This window comes from Ambystoma mexicanum, chromosome 6p (assembly GCF_040938575.1).
Source record: "Ambystoma mexicanum isolate Mex_15411 chromosome 6p, UKY_AmexF1_1, whole genome shotgun sequence".
Taxonomy (NCBI): Eukaryota; Metazoa; Chordata; class Amphibia; order Caudata; family Ambystomatidae; genus Ambystoma; species Ambystoma mexicanum.
In genome coordinates, this window is record NC_090935.1 from 1,013,576,854 (window position 1) to 1,013,595,734 (window position 18,881).

The 18,881-nt window shown below is 42.9% G+C and overlaps 1 protein-coding gene across 1 annotated transcript in view; it reads left to right on the plus strand.

Annotated features, from left to right (window-relative positions):
- The first annotated feature begins 3,536 nt into the window (after positions 1–3,536).
- Positions 3,537–18,881, plus strand: part of ISOC1 (isochorismatase domain containing 1) — a 147,615-nt gene continuing 132,270 nt past the window's right edge. The window contains exon 1 of the mRNA XM_069625624.1: positions 3,537–3,887. Coding sequence (XP_069481725.1) covers positions 3,603–3,887 — 285 coding nt within the window. The 5' untranslated portion in view covers positions 3,537–3,602. The remainder of the gene's footprint in view (positions 3,888–18,881) is intronic.

The window sequence follows — 18,881 nt, forward strand, 5'->3', positions numbered from 1 at the left end:
GGTACTTGAAATGTTCATCTCAGGCCTTGTGAGTTATAGTTTTTTTTGAGTTGCTACAAAACATTGCACATTTTGTTTGCATGTGTGTTTTCCACAAACTTTGCACAGGCTGCAGCTTATATGTTGAATTTTCGGGATTGACTCCAACTAGAGTAGAGAGCACTGCGAGACTCTCTGTAATTGTTGCAACTGATTTGGAAGAAAACATCATTCTTTAATTCATAATTCAAGGGCATTTCCTCACTGGAAGGACAATATTTTTGTGTGCACTAAAAATAGGATAGGATTAGTAATTACTACACTTAATAGGCAAAAGGAGGCTTTTTTCGCTGGAACCTAATTGGGTTTTTGATACTCAACCTAATGAATGCATTGGGAAGAATTGAATGCCAAAGAGTAAAACTGGATACTGATTCTTTGTAACTGTGGATATTATACATCATTTGTACTCTAACAACGCCCCGAAGAATACCTGATATTTAAGGTCGAAACACATGTTAACATCATTCAATTGGCATAAATCAATTAAAAGAAAGAAAGCTGTGTCTTCAGTCTCGGAACATTGACTTTGTTTTGTACTTAGTGAGAATTATATGGTTTAGCGCATCTGGTCAGTATGTTCAATTTTAAGTTTTTAAAATGACGCCTTGCTCTACATGTTTTCATATGAATTAGACATGCCACAATACCTCCGGCTGTGTTCTCCTCGACCTGTCAATAGTGTTTGATATGGTGGATCACGATTTTCTTTGCTCTTTTTTGTTTCTTGGTTTCAGGGATTCTGTCCTGACCTGGTTCACTCCTATCTCACTGACTGCTCCTACTCTGTTGCATGGGCTGGTCAAACCTCTTCCATCATTTTTCCTATTCATTATGGTGTCCCACAGGGTTCTATAGAATCCCTTGTGCATCTGTCATCGCCTCTTTTGACCTGTCTCACCACTTTTTTGCAATTGACACTCAGCCATTTCTTTCTCTCCCTCAATGAACTCTGTTCTCACCTCATGTCTGCTTGCTATCCTGTCTTAGATGGTGAATCATTGTCTTCATCTGAACCCCACGAAGACTGAGGTCTTATTCTTCCTTGCTTCCACTGTTCCCTGTCATTTGCCCCCACCGTCTATTTCCTTTCGACCCTCCCTTCTCATTATCTCTTCTGATAGAAACCTTGGAGTCATTTTTGACTCCTCCCTCACTTTTTCCTCAAACATTTCTATCTACTGCTCCTGTCGCTTTTTAATGAATGTCCGAAGGCAAGGTCCTTCTTGCTTTTGACAACACTAACATTCTTATCTCCTTGCTTATATTCTAATGTCTATTTTACTGCTCTTCCCTTTTCCTGGTTCTTGCTGCTACTCACTTGGCTCCTATATATTAATAATACTTCCATCCATCCATTTCTTCTTCTCTCTATCTTCTTGCAAATCTATCTCTTCTGCTCTTTCTTCACTCCAATGGCTCTCCTTTCAATCACACCTCTTCTTTAATTTTCTTTGCCTCATCTCTAGTGCCTTCACTTTCTGGCCCCTAATTATCTTTCCTCTCTCATTTCTTTTTACTCAACTCCTTTTTTTCTTTGATCCCAATCTCTCTTTCTTCTTGCTGTACCTCGCCCTCGATGTGCATACCTGTGCTTTCTCTTTTTTGCTTCTGCTCCAAAACATTTGAACGCTTTGCCACTCCCCCTCCATTCTCTCTTTTTCGCATTTTGCATGAAATTAAATACGTTTCCACTAAATTTGTGCATACATTTTATCTGTTAAAGTATGTTGGCGTATAGCGCTATACAAATCAAATCATGGACTAAACGTTCATAAGTCAATTTTATTTTTTAAAGGGATAAAGTGATTAAATAAAAACATTTCAGCAAAGAATAATGCAACCCAATTCGAGAGCTTTTCAGAAGGTATCTTTGACAACCAATGTAGAACACAGACAGATCTACTTTGGATGACCATTGTCAGGGTTGTCATTTCACCGACATGCCAGGGTTAGCGGAAGTGACACCACATAACCCTTGACCACTGGTGACATCACAGGAAGTGATATCATTTGACCGCACCCCGAAGTGACATCACGAAAAGTAATGCAACACAACCTTTCACCCTTTGACAAAACATTTAAACCTTTGACAAAACATCAAGAGGCATCACATCACATTGTTCCTAAGTACACTGCGAAAAATATGGTTACAATATCACTGTAATGTGATATACATTTCATACAAGAATGGATCACCAAATGTATCGTTAATATCAGTGTGTATAGGCCCATGTTACCAAATTATTGTGAATTCAAGCAGACGGCCAAGGCCAAATGATAATGATGTGTTATTATATAGCACTTACACTTACTTACGTTTTATATAGAACAAATATACATACAAAATCAGCCCACCCAACCTTTGTAGGTACTCATTTATTAACCTCAGAAGGATGAAAGGCTGAGTTGGCCTTGCCGGAATTCAAACCTGTAACCTGGTGATCACACACACATCACTGCAGCTAGGGTTAAACCCACTGAGCCATCTTCCCGCCTATAGTAAAATGTGCAATTACATGTCTGAATGTTCTCAAAGTCAGAAAGCAAATTACACTCTGTAGTGGATACCATTAAACTGGTAACAGATTTAACAGCAGGCCAGTTCATCTGCAGGTCTGGTGTAAAGTTGGCCACATGTCAAGCCTGCATGGATCTACTTTTCAGGCTTCGGAGGTTGCCCTCACACTGCATCCCATACTCTGGGCACTCGTTACCTCATACACGCAAACAAACATTCTGAACAGCTGCCATACAGATAGGAAATATAGACACATTACAACAAGGAACATTGAAATCAAGGGCCACTTTATGTGCTATGGTCAAACATTTCTACACTGTACACAAGGTTTTAGGACACTGAGATGGAATGTCTTGTGAGATCATAACAGAGACAACAGCAGAAAAAAAACATGATATAGCTGCAACTTGCAAAAAGCAAAATATGGAGTCTGAAATGGATGCTTATTCTACTCAAAATGCTTTTTGACGTTTTTGTCTGCATTGCGAATTTGAGGTGTTTAAGAACAAATGTAATCAGTGACTCACCCCCTGAAGTGCGTCTGAATTAAACCTTTTGTTGAGTCTAGCAATTATTATATAGAATTCCAGAAATAGAAATTATTTGTTATTCCTATTCTTTCTTATTTAGGGTCATGGCTCAAAAGGGTACACTTGTGTCTTATGCCAGCCACTCCAGAAACAAACAAAGAGCCACATTGTGCTGGTCCCAGCCCAGGAGCTTCTATCTAAAATAAAATAAAAAAAACTTTCAGCAAGGGAGACCAGAGGGTTAGCAAGGGAGACCTCAGGTGCGACCCCTGGCGACCTGACCATTGTGGGTCTCTGCTGAACTTGTCCTGGCCAGCTGCCCAGCTCGCTGCCTGTCAGCGGCAGCAGATGTGCACTCCCTCTTTACGGTCTGTCTTCCTGGTATGTCCAACAGCCAGTCTGCGCTCGCGTCGCCTGTTGATAAACCTCCCTCCGTCCCTCCCTCCCATGAAGAGGAGGAGCTTGGAGGCAATCTTAGTAAGTGAAAAAACCCGAGGATTTGAAGCGTGAACATGGCGGAGCAGGCGGTTTACAGCGCCGCCGCGGCTCAGGTGAACGGCAGCGTGCCTGTGCTCTTCTGCTTCTCCGTCTTCGCCCGGCCCTCCGCAGTGCCGCACGGCTCCGGGTATGAGGTGTTGATCCAGAAGTTCCTCAGCCTCTACGGCGACCAGATCGACATGCACCGAAAATTTGTGGTGCAGCTCTTCGCCGACGAGTGGGGCCAATACATTGATTTACCAAAGGGCTTCTTGGTGGGAGAGAGGTGCAAAGTGCGGCTGGTGCCCCTCCAGATCCAGGTAGGAGTCTGCCTGACTGGCAGCACCGCCGAGGGAGGTGATGTGATCCCCCGCCCACCTGTGTACCGCTGTAGGGAACACCTGTACACAATCTTGCAGAACCACGTTTGTGCACCTGAGGGTAGTTCATATCAGCGCTCTGTGTCCCGCATGCGCGCAGCGACCTGTTTGTGTCCTTGCAAAGGAAGCGTAGAGGCGGAGTGTTGTACACCTGTGGCTCCAGTTGCTGAATGGCCATGTCTTTATGATGCCTGAAGCAAGCAGTCCATACCACAACAATACCCTTTCGTTGCCCTTGCGGATATGTGCTGCCAACGCAGGTCAATGCGCGTCCCTTGCAAATCCACTAGAAAAGTGTTCCTGCTGTCCAGGTTAGCACCCACGTATAGGTTGGTATTCCTTCACGACAAGGTCCTGCTCAGTGCTGCTGCGACTGAGACCAGAGTGTTGAGAAGAGTCGCGGGCTCGCTTACGGCCAACATTTTACGTACTCTGCCTTTTTGCGACCACGGTTGTTTTCTGCAGTTGGCACTTCCCGAGTAAAGTGTTCTTTGTTTTGGTTCACCGAGTCACTCGTCGCGCACGATTTCCTTCCAAGTGAATCGTTTCTTTTTCTGCAAAATGCAATACAACTTTAAATCGGGGCTGCGTTTGATTTAGGCGTCCACTATTAGGAAAACAAACTTTCCAGTAACACTTGCCAGAATACCTCGCTTTTTCTGTACTTTGATTTGTACACGTCATGTTGGGTGTTTGCTGCAGCGTAACACGTTGCATCTAGTTTTATTTTCTCTCCATCTACCTTATGGGCATTTTTGGTGAAAGGCTCTGTAGTAACGGGGCAGTCTGTGGTCAGCACGCTGCCACAGTGACACCTGTCAGTGGCCAAACAGACGGCAGCCAGGCGTTCTAGCGCGCACACGATAGGGTTTGTTCAGGCCACAAACCACGTCCCTTTCCAGTTTGGAATCTATTCTGCGCCGCGGCAGCGTTTGTTTACGTTTCATCCATTCTTTAGTTTTTCGTGCGTATGAAACGCGCTGCTTTGTTAGAGGCAAGTGTGCAGTTGTGGGTCTGCTGGTTTCTGGTACGTAAACGAAGGCTGTTTTCCACGTAGGTTACCACCGCTTCTAGTACAGTTGGCTGCTTGCAGATATGTTACTACCAGCCGCTTTGATAGGAAGAGGGACGGGGTAGTGGTAGTTGTTGTTGTATTAGTCTCGAGCACTTTTAGTTAGTAAAGGGACACCCACCGGGTCTACTTTCCACAATGCATGGGTTTGTGTGCAGTTCTGCTTTATTGTCGTTCCTACATGTGCTGATCTAAGCTTCAAAACGTTTTAGAGACCGCACATGAAATAATCCAGGTAGAACATTTTAAGGCCTGATTCAGAGAAGCGTTTTATAATGGCACAACCCCATAGGAAAACGTTCTGTGAATCAGGTTACCATTTAGGTCCCATCAAACACTGTTGAACTGCTACTTCCCTATCGTAGATGTGGATGCAATTTGACACGTTGTCGGAAGCGTGTGCCCCAGATTTGTATCATTTTAGTTGTGTGTGTGTGTGTGCTGCCAACTGCTTTGATTAGCCTGTGGGTTCAAAATGAGTTATACGTCATCAATTTAAGCCAGTGAAATGTTACCGCATGTGTTGCCACCCCTGACAAGAGCGAACGAGGTGGGCAGAGGGAGCGAAAGCCAGAGAAACAGTGGCAGCATATACCATAAGGGTACATGGCTTAACAAACAGTGGACGACATCTACAATGCAAAAAAAGACTGTTTTCCTTGGTGCACATAATCACATTTTGGGCCTATTTTACGCTGCTGAGACATTGGGCCTCATTACGAGATTGGTGGTAGTTATGGCGCTATTTGCGCCATGACTGCCACCAGTAACGTGTCCGGCACCCGTCTCGTTCAATGGGTACTATCGGTGTAGTCCGACCTTTGCGGGACCGCTAAATCCCCATTGAAAAAGCCATTCCCGTTCCCATTTGAGCCCCCAAAGGGCTCAATGGGAATGGGGAAGGTGCTAATAACGGTATGGCAAATTGGCTCTGATTTCCCTTAACGGGTCCCGTCCATAACGCCTGGTCAGACCAGGTGTTAAAGGAAGGACCCGCTAAGGGAACTCGTAGTAGGACGGTAAGGGATTACCGGCACCAGTCTCCTTACCGGTGCCCGGTATCCCTTACCGCCCTACTCGTAATGAGGCCCATTGTTACCAGTGCGTGTTGTCAACCTGCACCGATTGTTCCCAGGTTCTGCTGCTCAGTGGGAATCTGCAGTGATTGACATTAACATGTACTGAGAGGTTTTCAGTAAATGATGGCGCCACGTGACTGAAGTAGTCTTCATCACTGAGCATTCACCCTTTGGATTTGATTTGTAATTGACAAAAAAAACATAATTTTACAGGGTTTTAAGTGCATTTTGGGTTATTTTATGTATTACAACTATAATGCGCTCAGGGTTTGTGTATTACACAGTTGCTTCGCCTGGAACAAAGAACAGAACCTGGGAAAATATCAACGCCTGGGAGGGTGGTCATGTTTACCATGTGTCTGCATCCCCACCATCTACGTCATATCTTATTGGGGCACCGCCCTCAATCCATAGCAAGTAGCTTCGATCACTGAGCTTTGTAACTTGCTAGTATTTACTACGTCTTTTGGCAAAAGGGGATGGAACCCCATCCCAGCGAGACTTTACTGGAGTTCCCTTTAAGAACACAAGCCTTCGTGTCATAGGCTCCATTATCATTTACCTTTCCAATCCTGTTCCATAAATTGCCTTTTTTTTTAGCACATACGTTTTAAAGACCGGTACATGAGATACAGACGCCATAAGCAGTTGGAGCTCTAAGCATGTGCGGAATAAGCACTTCACTACCTGCCCATAGAATATACGAGATGTTGCAGGGTTGAATGCAAGGCCTGGGCTCTCTATACTGTAGTGGTCTTAAAACTGTGGGCCCCCTCCCCTTGGCCCCCTCTGGGGGGCCTGAAGGATGCCCTGAGGGCGGGCACAAGGCTCTTAAAAAAGGAATTACTGTGACTAGTTCTAATAGAAAATATAGCAAATATGTCATCTGTGTGGCCCATCACAATATTTTTTACTGGGGGGGGGGGGGCTCAGCCAAGTTTCAATACCACTGGAATCGCTCCTCGTTTGCTGTGACCAAGTTCTGTGCAAACCCTGACTTTTTGTGTACTTGGGGAACTATAGTTTGTTAATGTGTAAATGAGGCCAAGAACAGATCAACATTTCATACAAAAGCAGATCCATGGTACATCAATTACATGTAGGTAATATCATTGCTGACTTGAAATGCAAATAGTAGCGCTGTGTGTAACCAATGAGATCAACGCATGTCAATATCATTGAAGCGAGCATTGATCAAGTCCATAGTTTTGGCTGTTGCAGAGGCATCAGCCAGGTACGGGCATGATGGGCCCGAGTACTCGTACTGATTACAGGTTCACACCAAAAGCAATTTCGAATAATGCATGCAGCTTTGTTAACTTTTGTCCAGGAGCGCAACTGGCGGAAAAGTAGAGCAGGTTGGGGGAGGAAATAAGGGGCGGGGGGGGGGATACCTGTTTAAGGTGCCTCCTGAGCTCTTCTTACCTCCACTCTACCCAGTCGGCACACCATCGCCAGCAACCAAAAAAAAGGGGCCCTGTCTTTTCTCCACAGGCTAAATAAGGCTTTCGCTCCCACGCACTCCAGAGTCAGTCCCCCCCACCCCGGAAAACCTGTGGAATCGTTTTTTGGCTGTTTGCAGGGCTTAGTGGCCGGCAGGAGAGGGTCACATGGGGTATGGTAAGTGAGCGAACACATTTCTCTGTGGTTCTCGGGGAAGGGGAGACGGGATTGCAGGGCAGATGGGCACACATTCTGAGGTAGTTACAGGGCATAGGACAAGTGTCTTTCCAGAGCCACCCACCCCATAATGGATACACGTGGAACTTATTTTGCAGGGCCCAGGAGGACAGAACACAGTGGGGATGGATATTATAGAGTAGGACAAGTGGGTGAAAAGGTCAGGCCAGATTGTTGGCTCTGGAATTCGGATAGCTGTGCTGGGTACAGGCTTAACAGGGGTACTTTAGTAGTCTTTCCCAGGGCTGCAGGAAATCTACAAACCTCCACACTTGCCAAAGGTGCAAGGGGACAGAGTGGACTAACCCAATGGCAGGAAATCAACACAGGCCCACATAGTAAGGCAGGGACAACACACGAACACTTGGCAGAATTAAATCATAGAAAATACAATTTTGAAAAATAAAAACGATTCATTGATGGGTGAAACAAACACAGGTAGAGACTGTTGAGGGTCCAAACGTATACACCGCCATTTCCACACAACATTGAACGTTTTACGCTTGTGCGTGCACACCTTCATGGGGATGGATCAGGTCTACAACTGTCAACCATGTTTGCAAACGGGCAGTCCTCCGTAATTGCAAATATTTTGGTGTGCTTCCTCACAGAAATGTATTACCACATTGCATTTATTTGCAGTTTCTGCCCCAATCCGTGAAATCTCCTTCTGTTTTCGTTTCCCATCTTGCATCTGCCTCGCAAGGGAGTATCCTTAACACTCAGCAACTCCCCTTAAAGGGATGTGTGGGCAAACATCCGCTGCAGCAGTTTGGGGGTTACTCGCAAACGGAGTCGGTGGGAAATGTACCACTCAATTCCATAATGCAAAGTGCCAAACCAGACATAACAGTAGGAATCGCACGAGAACTCTGCAGCTTCGAGCCCAGCACAAAAGATGCCGCGTAGTTTGAGTGCCCAATCTGATATCGGAATACAAACCTCGCTTTGGTATCTCCGACCGCACAAATAAAGAAAACGGATCATTGTTTCTTCGTGGATTAGCTTCTCAACCAAATGAAAGTTGTGAGGAAGGTGCACCTTGTTTCAGAAAGCAAGTGTAGTTCCTGCTTCACTGATCAGATTTCCTCCTTTCAATTGCGGCAAATCCCTGTCGCATCAATGAATTAGCTTGATGGAAAATCCACCTTCTGACACGCCTTCATTTGATAGTTATTATTATTATATTTATATTATATATTATTATTTTTATACTACAGTTGCTGAGGACTTTTTTTTGGCAAACCTAGAGACTCGCGTGGTGGAAGGCGAATCTCTCCACCTTCAGCTGTTCACAATCCTTGCAGCGTCGTGCTTCGTTCCCAGGAGGGGGCGGAGCCTCGTTGGTCACGTGAGGTGTCACGTGACAGGAAATAAGAACAAAACACACTTGCTTTCACCCTCGCGGCGTAAGCCCTGGTGGCAGAAGGGCTGGTGCTGTACTGTTAGGCTGTTCGGCGACTCCGGCATAAGGCAAGAAAAGCCTACAGTCAGCAAAGAGGCCAGCAGACGAGTCAGGTAAGAAGGAAACGAAATGGTGGAGGTGGGACCACAAACACGCTCCAAGCAAAAGCTTTGCACACGGCATATTGAAAATACTGAAACTATGAGTGAGAAAACATGTACCAAACCACATGGTTTGGAGGGTTATAATTGGTCGAGTTCAGAACAGCAAATGACAAACAAGATTTGTGTGGCACAGGAGGTGCCTAGGACATCAACAAGCGCTAACTCAAAATACTCAAATAATGAATCTTTTTCTGTGTCCCCGCTTGCGCAAATAATCACCAAATATTTAGCTAGTCGTTCCACTACAAACATACAAAGAGAGGTCATGGTGGGAAATGGACACCTCACACAAGCGAAAACATCTACTGGCGCTAATTACATTCTTGAGGCAAATTGCAACATCAATACCAGTGGAATAAACATGACCAATAAAGATACTATAATGCTCGAGTGCGAAAATATTGATGATCTAAACCAACGCATAGAAAAAACCAATCTGAATGGTGAAAATGCCCTTGAAAAAGAAATCCAAGATGGAGTAGTATCTGTCCACCCGATTGAAATCAATACACTAATGTTTGATTCCCCCTTCGACGTGACCGATCACGAACTGCTACAACTAGCAGTCCCAGAGCGGTCAGGCGAAGAGAGTCTCATGCGCTTTGTTTATCATCCCTCAGACCACAAGAAAAATGATGCAGTAGATGGAAAAGCGCAAACAACTAAGATCTCAGAGAAACTGGGACTTTGTGAGCTCAATAACTCATTTGGATCGGATAAAGGAAAGGAAAAAAAGGACATGGCCAAAAAATCAAGGGTCATGGAAGAGAATATGGAATTCAACTCACAACCAGGGCTACCAACATTACACAAACAAACCTATGCTCAATATAATAATGAAAGTTGGCAGAAAAATACGCCAAAACAGACCCCTAGTTTTGACTTTGCAGGTCGAGAAGCACGCCTAACGGAACGTTTAAAAGCAGATGTTGAAGCCATGAGGCATAAACTTACTGAAAGCTTCACAGATAAATATAAAAACAAAGACAGACGTGATACAACGGGACCTATTGAAATGATCGACAAGAACAAAAATAACATAACTATTGAATTGTCTCCTAAAAACCATACTCAAATAGAACAAAGTGCGTCGCTCACCGGAAGGCAAACGCCAAAAAAAAATCATCCACTGGAAAATTCCTCACTTTGTTCAAGCAGCAAGTTACATGATCAGCAAAGGAAAAAAAACCGCCAAAATAACTCCTCACATTTGATGTCAAGTTGTTCAACGCCTGGAATAACACAAGTTGAAAATACGAATCCAGGGACATCAGCTTCAAACACCGCAAGACACAAAGTCGGAATGGAAAGGGAGCCCGAAGAGCAAGAGCCTTCTAATCAAGATCTGGAAAATGAGGCTGCGACAAAAACCAATATATCAACGGCGGCTGCCATTCAAATACATAATAATGTCCTCGCTGCCACCTCGTTGGCTCTAATTCCCTTCATTAAATTATATGAATCACTTCATGACGAACTTCAAAATAACAATGCACTATTAAGTCAGTTAAATGACAAGATCAATAGATTGGAAACCGCTAATAGGGAGCTATCTCATCAAATAGGCAATGAAGCTTCCAGAACCTGGTCACGTCACACTGAATTAAGTACACAGATTAAAAATGATTGCATGGAAAAAAGCCGCCTAATGAAATTTCTGAGGGAAAGTATGAGGCAAGAATCAAGTACACAAGATAGAGAGATGGAAAATGCGGCCGGCATGACAGACCTTGAAGTAAGAACGCCTATTCAGACGTGTGGAGACAGGAGTCCTAACAGGTTTACAATACAAAACAACAAAGAAGTAATAAATATCGAGCAAAAAGACCTATCGCAGGAAAAAACTGCACTAAATCAAATAAATAAATATCCAGCAAATAAAGAAAAACAATCAATTATGGAGAACTGCAGTACACTGCTTAAAGAAGTACAAACAAAGTCTACAGACAACCTGTCTGCAAGAGACCTTCAAAGTGAACCAGCAGAAGACGCTCAAGCTGGGTCATCTACGTACCTGCAAAATGCAACAAACAAAAAAACAACTTATGGCATATTTGGAGGAGCAGCAAAAACCATTACGCACGAAGCAAAGGCTGACCAATCAAATTTGGAAAACCTAAATTCGCATAGAAAAAAAACGGATAAAAAAAAAAACCTGGATGTAATAAAAAAGAAAAAAAATTCCTCTGGTTCAAGAAAGTTTATTCGAAATTTACCCACACCAGCAAAACAAAGTCTTTTTGCAAGAGAAAAATCGGTTTCAATCAATAAACAAGAAAAGGAAAAACCCTTGATAAAAATAACGGGGATAACAGACAACCCTATCCCACCAAATTTGAAAAAAAGAATGAGAATAGACTCTGATAACGCTTCTGTGCAATCGATAGAATCCTCAGTAGACCTATGTGATTTGTCAACTTATACTGACAATTTTGTTGAGGAACAAACGGCTGATTCCGATGTGGACGAAACTAGCGAGTTAGCTTTGAAAGAATCTCGCAATGGATTTCAAAAAGGACACTTCGAGAATCAAAGAGCAACAACAACAAACATAAAAGCGGCTAGAGAAAAACTGATCGTAATGGAAAATAAAAATAAACAACATGAGAAAGAGAGTGGTAAAAATGATATCACGGAGACAAAAAATCAAGCCTCTCTAAATCCAAAGTTAACACTTGCACAATCACAGATTAAATTGCGTTCTGAAGAAAGTCAACAACAAACTAGACAGAAAGAAAAACTAGGAAAAATAAGGATTGAAAATATTTTTCAGGAAGAAAACGATGTAAACCTAAACAGAGGGAATGTTATGAGACTATTACATTCAGTCCCTATCCTAAGAACTATTACAACATATGACATAAGAATCGTTGAATACCTCTCAGAAGAACGAGGAGATCTAGTACTGCTACACATCAACTCGAATGCCGTAAGGAAAACACTCATGGGAGCCAAAGACGAATTATTGTTCATGGGATTTGAAATCACAGATGAGGAAGAATCCATTTCCCAACCCCCTAGAAGTTCAAATACCAGAAAATCAGAAATTGAGGCTAAGGAACAACGTCGTGATATCATGAGAAACCAGATGAAAATCTGTCAGGTGAAAAATGTGAAAAAAAATGAGGCGGATCATAAGTCAAGAAAACAATAGGTAGAGGAAAATGGGCGTGAGGAGGTTGTAACTTTAATCTCATGGAACACACGAGGTTTTCAGCACCTCTTTGAAGAATTTCCAGTCGATTTGACGGATAATTTTCTAATTTGTTTACAAGAAACATGGTTGTGTAGTTCGCCGGTAAAGGACGGTTATCTCACTCTGCTAAATCCAGCTGAAAAAAATGCTCGAGGACGCCCGCAGTCTGGACTAATAACCATGGTCAAACATGGATTAGGATGGGAAATATGTGAAACTAACAATCCAAATAGTTTCGTACAAGCTACATTAATGCGGAGATCAACTAGCCAAGAAACGGAGGTTAAATACATACTTTTAATCAACCTTTACTGGAATCCAACAAAGATCTCAACCGAACTGTTCATCCAAACAGTAACATCGATAATTGACAAAAATCAAAAGAAATATCAAGATTTATCAATAATCATATGTGGAGACATGAACCTATCATGGTTCAATACAGAAAGGAAACTCATAACATCAAATATAAAAGAAAAACGAACCTCTAGTGAAAGAAGAGTGCGCTGGGATCATGAAATGGAAGCGAGAGATTGCGATCTAGTAAATGGACATATACCAGGAGACACCCCTCCTTTGTTCACTTGGAGAAACTTTGGATACAAAAAAATACTAGATTACATTTGGACATCCAGAAATGTTTGGATAAAGATCTTAAATTTAAATATTATTGAAACAGAGCGGAGTGACCATAACATTCTAAAAATGTCTTGGCCAATACATCGTAAAAAGGAAGCAGTCACGTATAATCAACCGGTGGAAATAAATCAAGGACGCAACCGGCTTTGCATAAATGAACAGCAGATAAAGAACCTCACTAAGGAATTTCGAGTAAGACCAAACAAAGACAAGGATTCAATCAACTACACGTCGTTGTTGCCTTACCAACAAAGGAGCAGCCAAAGTTTCTCAAACAACAAACAAATACACAAGCACGAATGGAGCAATTTGGTCAAAAGCCAAAAAAAAAAACTCAACAAGGACATACGAAAATTGAAGCGTCACTGGGGTACACATACCTATCATCAAATAAAACAAAGGCGTCAGACATATCGTAATTGGCATAAATCATTTGCCATAATAAGAGATCAAGAACGAGGACAACAAATGATATCCTTGATTCAATCTAATAACACGCGCGAGATCTGGCGAATTCTAAACAATAACAATGCACACCAAACTGATATGCTTGCAAACGGAGTGTCTGAGAGAGCATGGCACCAACACTTTACAGGCGTATTTAATCAAACAAAACAAGTTTTAGCATGTGATGTGAGTTGTGAACCAACCAACTGGAATGTAGCTGAAACTACAGAAGCTATTCAAATTGCAATCTGCAATTTAAAAAACTCAAGAGCAGCAGGTCCTGACGGTGTATCCAATGTACAATTAAAATCTCAGAAAACTGAATGGGCAAGCTTTATTGCGATTCTGTTTGAAAGAATTGCAAAGCAGAAACGACTACCGGAATCTTGGACAGAAGCTATCGTGGTACCAGTGTTCAAGAAGGGAGATCGTGCTGATCCAGCAAATTATCGACCCATCGCCCTTCTTGACACAATGGGGAAAATAATGGCAACATTCCTACAACAAAAGATCACTATATGGGCCACTAAGAAAGGTATAATGGATCACCGTCAAACTGGGTTCACAAAAGGAGTGGGGACAGATATTAATCTGACCATAATAAATCTACTAAAACTAGAAACCATGGCAAAAAAAACTAATTTATACATATCATTTGTAGATATGCAACAGGCTTTCGACACAGTTAATCGAGATCTTCTGTGGAGAAAACTTGTAAATTGGGGATGTCCAACCAACATTTTGCACCCAATAATGGCTTTTCATACGAAAACCTCGATTCGAGTAAGATTAAACGGTAAAGGAGATCTAACCGAAGCCATAAATACCACCAGAGGGGTGAAACAAGGATGTCCGTTGGCTGCAGTCCTATTTAAATTGTTTATCGCTGACATTCCGAATGCACTGAGTAAGATCCATCGCTTCTCACCGAAAATAAATGGTCAACAAATCTGGTGTATAACCTATGCAGATGACCTAGTCCTTCTGGATCAAACACAAATAGGGCTACAACATCTACTTCAGGGTCTACATCACTATATGAAGAAAAATGAACTAAAAATAAACGTAAACAAGACCAAAATAATGAAATTTGGACCAGTCAAAGGAAAGAAAAATCGAGATTTTACATGGAGGATTGACGACGACAATATAGAAGTTGTTAAAGAAATTCGATACTTAGGAGTATTAATTAATACGTCAATTTGTGAAAACAATTGGGTTGCACACCTGATACAACGTATGAAAACATTCTCTCTGCAAGGAGCAAAAATTAATAGCTTGTATGGAAAGTTCAGTCTGCTTCCAGTACGACAATTTTATACTCAAAAAGTAATTCCAGGAATTACATATGGGTCGGAAACCATATGGAACTTGGATTATGAAATTTGGACAAAACTGGAGGGCATTTTTTGGCGGAAAGTGTTAAGCTTACCTAATTACATCCCAACTATCGCAATAAGACATGAACTTGCCTTAGAAGAACTGCATGGCTGTGTAATATGGAAATCTCTCGCAATGTTAAGGAAAATGCGGATCATAAACCCTGAACCTGCATACAAAATACTAATGACATCTGGAAATTCGAAGACCAGCAATTTACTTGAGAAATGGGCACATAAGCTCGAGAAAATTTTGAATGCAACTGACATTACACTCAAAACACTTCTCGATCAGCCACAAATAGCAAAGAAAAAATTACAACAATGGCTGTGGATAAAAAATATAGAAAAACTAAAAGATCTCCCATCCACCTTGGATAAAAGTCAGTTAACAAACTAAATAACGTGCCCAAATATTTGCAGAGATTCCCCTCGAGACACCATCGGAACGGCTTCTTGAAATTAAGATTAAATGCTATAAAAACAAATCAAATGCTCGTGGCACGTCACATGGTAAAAACACAAGATGACGCATGCAGATTTTGTAAGATACACACTGAAACACCTAAACATCTTATAACAGTATGCCCAGAGCTTAAGCTTAGGAGAAAACTCCATCTTGGGAAATTTGCGCCAAAAAATGATAACATGGACGATTGGTGGCAAAGAATATTAGGTGGAAGTTCGATACATCTAACTTGCTCGACAATAAACTTTCTAGATGATTGTTTGGCAAATGAAACTTAAACCTGGGTGACGAAGAGTGAAATGTAACAGCTGATTTCTTAAAAGATTTTAAACAAATGTAAAGGAAAATGTTGTGATAAAAGTTTGATTTAAAACTAAAAAAATTACAATAAAAAAAAAAAAAAAAAAATTATTATTTTATGCCCCACTGCATGCCCCAATTCAAAGAAGCAGGCAAACAAGAAAGCAACTTCTAGTTTGTAGACCGTGCACAGGCCTCCAACTCACTGAAGATCCCGCCAGCTCTGGGTGGAGCTGCAAGAGGAGGGGGACAGTTTGTAGCCATATTCGGGAAGAGATGGACACACATGGAGGGGGGGGGGCGGAGGAAGGAAATGACTTTGTGGGTATTTAGACTTTCAGTTAGTGTTGGGTGGTGGAGGAGATATCCGAGATGGTGGTAGGAATGGAGTGACCAAAGTGGTAATCCAGTTGTGATATGCCTGACCACTGCCATGTTTGAGCCGGGCACATGTTCAAGAACGCTCCTCTGGAAGGAAACTGCAAACCAGAGTACTTCTGTATCCTCGCACAAATCCAAAACCTCACACTACATGAGTAGTGTGGCCAGAGCTACCTCTACCAACTGGTGGACAAATCTGAAACGACCTGGCTAGGATTGTTTAATAATATATGCATGTAGGCCACACATATTGATCTGAAGTTCATCTCTGTCTAGTCCTGGTTGTGCAGAATCATACTTAAACCAAGTCATTGCACGAAGTCTGATCCAAAGGGACAGTTTGGTCCTCCGAGGGTCTTGCTATCAGTAAACGGGCCATTCAAATTTTCTAAAAAAAATAAATTTACAAACTATTATTGATTGTACTCCCCCCCCCCCCCCCGCCCACTTCTGATCACTGCCCAGCATGATGGCTAAACTGCCCTCCGGTCTACTTATAAGTGACCATGTTTTCAAATACTTTTACCCAGTATGCTTGGAATAGGTGGACAGACCACAAACGTGAAACAGATGTGCTTCTCTTCCTTATAACTTCGGCAGCCTTGTTCTTCTCGGCCACGTTTTCAGGCTTTCATGGGAGTAATACCACCAGGATATTACCTTGTACTGCTAGGACTGAGTCTTACTGATCAGATGTTACTCACGGTAGCTGGTAAACCTTCAGAAATCACTTCCGATGGGTCCATGTTCTCTGCATGTGACTGCCACTTGGCTAAGACTGCATCTCCAGGCAGAGTGGCGTTGCAGACTAATTCATAATGAGAAGAGATGTCTACCTAGAATATCTTGTATAATCTTAGAAACAACAAATCCATTACTTCTGGAAGGACAATGACCACTCTTCTTCTTGCTTGGAAGTTGTGCATGTGTAAACAAACTGTGGCTGAGGTAGACAGTTGCTCCTGGCCAAATGCTCAAAAGCGACCAGCATCCAATGATGCTCCAGTCTTTCCACAGTGAGTGCTATCGCTCTGGTGGTGGCAGTCAAACGGGATTGGGGGATGGGGCAGTGTTTTAGGAGGGTATGGCGCTACCTTTGCAGCAACAGTGCAGGGGCTGCTCTGATCTTGAGGGTGTCATGCGTGGTGGCGGGACACTGAATTCCTGCTTGTGCAATGTCGCCGTAGTGCCCATTGGTTTCCTTTGCTGTGTCGCTGGTTTCCTCTGGCCACTGTTCCTGGAGAGGTGGCACTCTGGTGGTGTTGCTCTTGCTATGCGGTAACTGTGATATGTTGTCAGTGGGGGGTTGGCATAAAACCCCTGGCTCTTGAGGCACATTTCGTACCTGCTCGACCTGAAGGGTTGAGGTGGATTAAACTGGTCTGATGCCTTTCTGCAGCATTGAGCCTTGATGAGATCGGGCTGAACATGTTCCTTTGCAGACTCGTTATTTATTTTTTTTAAACACTTTTTATTTGTATTTTTACAGTAACGAATACCCATTAGGTAATCAACTTTCCCTCCCCCTTATCTATTTCCTACATCTTGTCTGGTCGGCCTCTTCGCATCCCATCCCCTGATCATGGCAATCGGCACTTTCTCTCTTCGTTCCCTGGCGGGCGCCACTTCAAACTAGTCATGTTCCCCTTCTCTTCCCCCTGCCCCTCATCTGCTTTGCAGACTGTGGGCTGGAAAGGGAGGCGGAGCCAGAATTTCCTAACGCGGTGGATGATTGCAGAACTCTTGGCCTTTACCTACTGATCCTAGCACTGTCCTGCCACCATTCATTCTTCAGGATGTACAAGTTCAAGTTGCAAGCAGTTAGCCACACACAAGTCACTCCCTGCCATTTTTTAACAAAGGGCAGCGAGTTATTTTACCCGCTCATTCCAACCTTAAGAATAATGCAGAGCCATGGTCTACCTTGCACCATCCACAAAACGGGGGCATTTAAATCCCATTCCAATAGCCCAGCAGAGTGGAAATGAAAGTTAACCTTTGTTGGATCCTATCCTCGGTTTAGAAAAAAGAAAATGTCGTTCATGAACCAGTGCCTATGTTGGTGGGACTGCTGCCACTTTCTCCAGATATAGCAATGAACGTTTGCACATGGAACTGATGCCAGATAGTAGAATTTGTATCCAGAATGGCCCACAGGTTAAAACCCGGCTTCCTCAAATCAGTTACATGTTGTGATCCCTGGGTATTCATCACTTTTGTTTCTCAGTCCACTTGTGTGAGCCAAAATATGGACAACATAAACCAGTGATCACTAAGAGGTGCTGGTGTGTTATGCACATTGTTACTGCCACAGGCCTTGGGTCGTGTCAAGTGATGCGCCCCTGCGTAAATTACTTTGGATGGCAACCGTTTAGTGTTTTTTTCAGCGTCTGCCAGCTTTTTCTGATGTTCCTTTCATTCAGAACGGACGGGCACAGTTTCGCCCCCTATCAACCCAGACACGCTGCAGGGTGTTAACATTACACAACTACTAGTGCCACACCCTTGCTTTGTACCTTTTGTGGCCTGCGTTAATCGTGCTATTCTGTTTCAATGTGGGCACAAGGATGAGCTTAATTTTGAAGGTCGTGGAAGTTTAAAAATATTGTAACCACAAAGCTCCCTCCTACTTTTTGGGCACCAGTGTCTGGAACAGCACAACGGAGCAGGGCCTTGTGAAATCCCAATGTTTCTTGAGCCCCGAGCTGAAATTGACAGTATTG